Source organism: Amblyomma maculatum, chromosome 3 (genome assembly GCF_055883805.1).
Source record: "Amblyomma maculatum isolate TAMU_Amacu chromosome 3, ASM5588380v1, whole genome shotgun sequence".
NCBI lineage: Eukaryota > Metazoa > Arthropoda > Arachnida > Ixodida > Ixodidae > Amblyomma > Amblyomma maculatum.
The window spans coordinates 207,586,463-207,593,481 of NC_139346.1; the positions used below are offsets into that span (position 1 = coordinate 207,586,463).

The 7,019-nt window shown below is 43.4% G+C and overlaps 1 protein-coding gene across 1 annotated transcript in view; it reads right to left on the reverse strand.

The window, feature by feature from the left end:
* Positions 1-6,650, reverse strand: part of LOC146197542 (uncharacterized) — a 44,161-nt gene extending 37,511 nt beyond the window's left edge. The window contains exons 1-2 of the mRNA XM_084597195.1: positions 6,489-6,650; positions 5,910-5,999 (exon numbers count right to left, since the gene is read on the reverse strand). Coding sequence (XP_084453321.1) covers positions 5,910-5,999; positions 6,489-6,650 — 252 coding nt within the window. The remainder of the gene's footprint in view (positions 1-5,909; positions 6,000-6,488) is intronic.
* Between the last annotated feature and the right edge of the window lie 369 nt (positions 6,651-7,019).

Genomic DNA, 7,019 nt, shown 5'->3' on the forward strand with positions numbered 1-7,019 from the left:
CCGTACGTTAATACCTAGCGCGAAAACATAACATAAATAATACAAAATACAAAAAAAAAACAACTCGTGGTAACTGGCAAGCATATATAAAGGTACAATTGCGCCCATGTACATATAAAATTGATCTGTCAGTTAGCATTGAGGTTGCCCCTATACCACCACAATGGAAGAATGGAATATGCCTCGAGGTCTAGCTGCAGCGCTGTTGCTTGAGACACGTCAAATAAACTCGCGTGCAGTACATAGGCGCCTTTTTAATTTTCGTCTCAAAAATTGCGTCTTGTTAAAAAAGGGCGCGCGCGGGCAAATGACTAATAAGAGTTTCCGATGTTGTAAACCGTATACAGATGAATGTCTCATTTAGTGTAAAAAAAAAAAAAAACGGCAATAAATAAAAGTGTTTTGTAGGACTACTCAAACGGGAAAGCTAAGTATAGTTAAAGTGCGATAGACAGTTCTTTTCATAACTGCTTTGGACAGCGTCGTAACTTCTTATATACATCATTCTGTCCAGAATTACATATTACAATGATGTTTAAAGTAGTGTGTGTGCATGCATCATATATGCATGTGTTTATAGAAAGTACACCATTTTAAGCTAACGTTATCGAAAAATTTAGGCAGCTGCTTGCTGGCGACTGCAAGCCTTGCGGCATTTACAGATCGAATGGCAGAACTTTGCTGTATTTGCTACAAATGATCGTACGTATAACCAACTCGCTTTTCTACAAAATTTAGGTGATTTTCTGCACACATTAGAGCCAGCCTCTTTCGATGCACGCATCATCTTACCCATTTAAATTTGTAGAACCTCCAAACTTTTCGCAGCCTTTTTTTTTTTTTTTTTTTTACTTTCTAATGATATGTAAGACATTAGTGAACTGAAATCGCCCCCTGAAATGCGCCTGCTCTGCATCTAGCTTAGAGTTGAATTTACTTTACGTAGTTTCGTTTTGAGCACTCGAAAGTCGGTTGATGCGTCACAGTTGAACAATAGACCACAGAGGCATACAAAAACTTCATTATAATAGTTCTGTGTTCACTTGATGCCGGCCTCTGGAGCTGTTTAGCATAATTATGCGCTCGAGAATGAATTAAAGCGATAAAGCAGCGGTTACATTGCAGTTTTTGTGTGCCTCAAGGGATCTCGTGTTCACATGCATTACCGCAATCATCGGCCGAAAAGTGAAACAAAAAAATGGACTCACGAAAGGGAAAAAATATAGCAACAAAAATTCAAAGCTACTTTTCAACGACATAAACACGATATTTGAAAACCTATGGACCCACCTGATATTTGCCCGCGGCTCGTATAGAGCAGGGACTGGGCTATCAATCATTCAGTACCGTGTTTGTCGGCATATTGACATTTTCACAGCATGTTTACCTCCATCTTAGGCTTCATGGCTATGCCAATGGGCCCACGTACGCATACAAGGCGCTTAGCCGAATCTTAATTGTACACAGCATAGATTCTCACGAAGTTTGCCTTCGCTATAACCACGCGTCTTGCTTTTCTAGAGAAAGAGGACTGCCTTGGATAGACGAACGGGTGGATGATACAGACCGCCCCTTTGTAACGGGATGGTGGCAGGCGCCACCATGTTAAACATTTGCTCATATCTCTAACCAATATGTCAAAACAATGGTATTCTTTATAAACTCATTTGTCTTTATATATTATCTCTACGGACATTAATGTTCAACCGATTTTAAATCCTTAACTTGTATACGCTGATTCATTCATGAACATTACACTGGCTCTAAACCCTATAGGGGCCTCGAAGAGAGCAACTGTGCATGCTTCGACATCCTGATGGATACTGGCACATGGTAAATATCTTCCGTTGTTTCTGCAGATTTCCTGCAGAATTCCTATAGGCTGTGTAATCTTTCTAACTCAATTTGTTTTTTTAGGCTTTGTGTTTTAGGACAGCTTATTCTTGCTTCAAAGAGAATGGGGTTGCCTCTTTAGCTACCAAAGAACGATTCCTTGTGTTTTATCCATTCTATTTGCTGATATATGCTGCTCTAGGTTGTGCGTTTTATCCACTCAATTGAAGCAGTACTATGCATTGCGTCTTTTACCTGCAATTTAGAGGGTCTTTCTTTCTGTGGCCTGCTTTCCTGCATACTTACTGGTTAGTGTTCTTGTCCTTTTTTCTTTTCTTTTTTTTTTTTTTTCAGTGAGAATCAACGCTCTTTGCGTATAGGTATTTGAATACCTTAGCTGCTTGCTTGTTACTCTCTATAATTTTCTCAGGCGTTCATGACGTAATACTTTACTTCACCAAGCTTTGATGATGCCTAGACCATGCCCTTCTCTATCAGTGCCTCATTTGGGCCTTCGTCGAGGCACCTGATGCTAACCTGCCAACAGCTAACCGAGGTTCAATTTCTGCCTTTAGGCTCAAGATCGCCATGACATCATTATTTTTTCTTAAATATCTCTCTGCACTTCATAGCTGTTCTATACCAATAATGCTATGGGCTTCATTCACACATATATATATATATATACATATATATATATATATATATATATATATATATATATATATATATATATATATATATATATATATATATATATATATATAGTTGACAGTGGTCCGTTCCGCCATCGGACAACAAAAAATTACGAGGGGCTTTAGCGACTAAAGTAGTGAAAGGCGAAAGCCTGAGTGCCGAATTCTGCTACGCAGCTGGCACTGATTAGTAATTAATTAATAGTTAGGCATTATGCATTTATTAATCGTTAAGTAGATAATTAAACAATTAATTAGTTATTTATTGAATTACTTAATCAATCATTACTTAGTGATTAAATAGGCATTAATGAGTAATTACTCATTGATTGCCATATGGCCATATAAGGCACGAATTCGCGCATACTGTGGTGGTTCTGTGATTGGTCGATACCTCTATGACGTCATCCCGCCTCGTCCAATCAGAGCCGCCGCAAAAGCGGGGCACTTTTTGTCCACGACAGCATGAGCCATTAAAGGCTTTCGCCTTAATAAGTCCTCCTCGCGCGGCAAAAGCCCTCCCCCCTACATGTTAGTCTGAATTAGTTTCTTGCAACTTTCCTTTAATACGGTAATCATATGAACAACAGGAATGGTAATGGACATCCTTGCTTTTGTTTACCTCGACTGTTGTCTCACTTTTTATAACTTCCATACGATTTCAGCTTTATTATCTCAGCATATTTCATTCACTAGTTCTAATATATTAGTTCCTATAGTCATGCGCCACGTGTTGGTAGAAGAAGGGAGCTAAAACTGCCCTCCCGAATTCGTGGTAGCAATATATATGTCGCGCGCTTATCTTCGAAGTTGACGTCTATTCACCACATGATTAGGCGACTCTAGGGAATCTATTGTTCTCTTTTGTTCATTTTTTTGAACAGCAAAGTGTGAAGCCGGTTTCACATATGCAAGCGAAAACGCTAGCGATTTCTGCCGCGGCGACGCAAAAACATCTTTTCAACTGTTGCGACGGCTCGAGCGGCCAGAGCGACGTATAATTCCGACACGCTGGAAATTTTTCGCTCTGTCGCTGCCGCTCGCCGCCGAGTTCGCTCAATCGTTTGTATGTGCACCAGCCTTTGGGACGTGAGACGAAAATCCTGCTTGGTCGAAAAGGTTTGACGTCACACGTGAAGTATAGCGGAATTGTACTAAATAAAGTGAACTGTAAAAAAATAAGAGATGGGCATAGAACCGCGCCTCTTAGATCACCAGGCACGCTAACCACATATATTCCACGTGAGATCGTTTATATCGAATCTTTACACGTACATCGGATGGCGTTTGACAGAATGAGCTAGCTTATGTGCTAATGAGTATGTGCGAAATAACAGAGGCGCAGGTTAAGGGATCGAGCGAGTGTTCACATCAGTGACTGTGCGAACGAGGGACCGCAAGGGGGTGAGCCATAGACACGATCCGTTAAAGCTGTCGAGTGGTGCCCTTAAAGACGGAGTTCGTAGGCAATTCTTATTTTGTTTACACACTTTTTTCCGCTTCACCTTCATTCTAAAGGAGGCCAGTGTTCTATGTAGAAGCTGCCTGAGAACGAAAACTGATAGCAAATTGGTTTGCTTCGCCGCAGTGAAAGTGCGCGAAGAACTTTGCGGACATAATTGAGATCAAATCATTAGCTGCACTTCCATAACTTGCAAACAATATAAAGTCGAATTACTATGATGGAGAGCGAGTTTATAAATTACCTTAATATAATATCATTTGCCCAATTTTGTTAGATACAGCCTAAAAAAATGCAGGAGTTGGAAACAAACAATGCATAATACTCTGCACCTGGTGTTACTCGACGCGCGAATGACGGGTGTAAAAAAAATCAGCTTTTTATTCTTTGGCTATCAAACAAGATGGCGGCATCAAAACGCTTGAGATTAAAATTTCTTGTATTGGTTACCGTCCTGTTAAAATAAAACAACAAAAATAACAACGTAGTACATTCCTTTGCGGCGAAATGCAGTGTTGCGGTCACTAGAGACCTTAATTATATCTGACTATAGATGCTAAGTAAGGTGGAGAGGATTCAGCTGATCGAACCTCGGCAAAAATAAAATAAAGCTCTCACCAGCTTGGCCAATATATATATATATATATATATATATATATATATGGTAGGGAGGCAACGATAAAAAGTGGGTTGTCTGTGTCACCTGATGATACTTGGCAGCTGAGATGAATGCGGACAAAAAATAAATAAAAGGAAGCACTATTACCCCTCAGTGAATTAAATAAAGTTTGAGAAGCGCACCGCTTATGATAGTATGCCACCTTCATTTACCTCTCGGCACGCACCATTAAGGGAATCCTATATACATGGTCACGAATCCTCGCGAGTAATTTAGTAGTCTCTTTAGATCATATATGCCTGACAGATTGCTCCACGCGGAGAAAGAGTGGTGAGGTCATCGCGCTGGCCGACGTGTGACGTCCCGAAGCTGCTGAGTTGAAAAATGCGCCTGCGTTCTTGCGGAAGAAAACGCGCGTGCTCACTTTGTCTAATGAAAGACCGCGCTATTAGCTCCCTTATTATGTATCTGCGCGAGCTCGATTACATTATCTTTCATTGCACTACCGAACGCTGAATGAGAAACAAACAGAAATGCGGGTGCATCTTGGCACACAGATTCTGCTGCGCCAAAAACGAAACACTCAAGGAGACTTCAAAGCGGCGAAGGCTAGTTTGCTCGCGTGTAGTTAACCACTGACAGAATTAAGTGGCCCTAAGGCCGCAGCCATGGCTCCGGACGAAACGCTGAAGCGGAAGCGGTGGAGTTTAGTACGGGGTATAAGCCGATTCCCTCACTGCCTTGAAGATATGGCTGAAGTGACGTTGATGGGGCGGCTGCAAGGCGATATTAACTGCAGTGAATGTGTCACTTGGCGTTATAATCGTTATGCTGTGGCTCCCGTACCTTCAATCGTAGGCAAGGAAAAGCTTTGGGAGTATGGAAACATAAATTGGGCCGGTAATAAACAATGTGCTCAATTTGTATATCAAATAAACCATCGATTTGGTCCAGTTTTTGGTTCGCTGTTCTGCGGCGGTGCTTGTTAAGCATTCCATTCCCGGTTAATTTCAACGTCTTGTGCCATCGGAACTCACACCTATAACAAACAATCTTGATTGGCAGTGGCCAATAACAAACGGCCAAAAGAAAAGGTGGGGGAAAAATTGGCACAGATTGCGCCACACTCAAGCCGCAGTTGCCACATGGCTTTTTTACGAGTGTAGGTGAGCGGCGTAAATATCTTGGTCGAGCGGTTCCTGAGCGGATACGTTTCCCGCGCGAGGGATGGCGGTGACGGATGAGCGGTGGATTCTCACCGAAGAAGGCTTCATCGCAAAAGTGAGCATGGTAAACTCACCCGGAGGACGCTTCCCTGGACGTTGGTTGGGTTGAGTGCGACCAGCACAATTATAGCCGCAAGGGCGAGCATGATGCCTCCTAGTCGATGCTGCGTTGGTGTCGACAAGACAGGGAGTTGCCCGTTATCTATCGCCTCACTCTCTCTCCGCCGTCAAAAGAGGAGCGAATGCCCGCGCGAACTGCTCCTTCCACTGAGAGAACACGAGAGCGCATTGAACAGACCGCCGACTGCCGGAGATCTTATAAGTCCCGCGCTCTTTCTTTTCTTTTTTTGCGGCAGGCAGAGAAGAAAGAGAAGGAGAGTGATGCGAGTCCTTTCTCCTCACAGGCGAGAGAGAAGACTGTGGTCGCGCGGCGTTGCCGTCGGTGGCTTGTTTGTTTTTTGTGCGGCGCCCTCCGCTGCCGGTAGCTGTCAGGTCTTGCCCCATTGGGCGCGCACGTGCGCAGTGTGCTTCGACAAGAAGCGCGCCTCTTCCGGCCTCATCGGGCCGGCGACCAATGGTGTGGCTCGCACACCGATATACGCAGACCAATGACGAGCGCCGGACTTTCTCTAGAGGTGGACCGATGGACATACCTCGTCGTCAGTAATCGCGGAGCGTCGGCAATTGCAACGGCTGGGAGCCGCGATGTAGGCAAAAAGACTCGGGCACTCCTCGAACTGTGCGGTATTTTTGGCCGCGTCTAGGCGTCTCCAAGACATTGCGTCTGCTGAAGGGGCACGCAGCGCTATCCGCATGGTGCTGTAACCTCCGAGGCAAACGAAAACGTCCGCCTTGCGATGCTAGCGCCCCCTCCTAAATCAAAGCTTGAACCGAGCACGAGACAGCCGTCGTGTCTTTTCTGTCCCCACCCGATCTTTTCATAAACAGTCAAACTACAGGCGGAGTAAGTACTTGTTCCGTGCTTTGCTTGACTAAAGCCCCGATATGCAGCATGATCGACGGTCATAGTTCTAAACTAAATATTTCTTTCGACAACGACTATATGATAGCAAAATTTTGTTATCATGAACATGTAGTCTCCTATATGTCCCTTGATGATGATTTTCGGAAAAGTTTATATTTTTTTTATTTGGTAAGCTCATCTGACAACCTATATGTAGCCC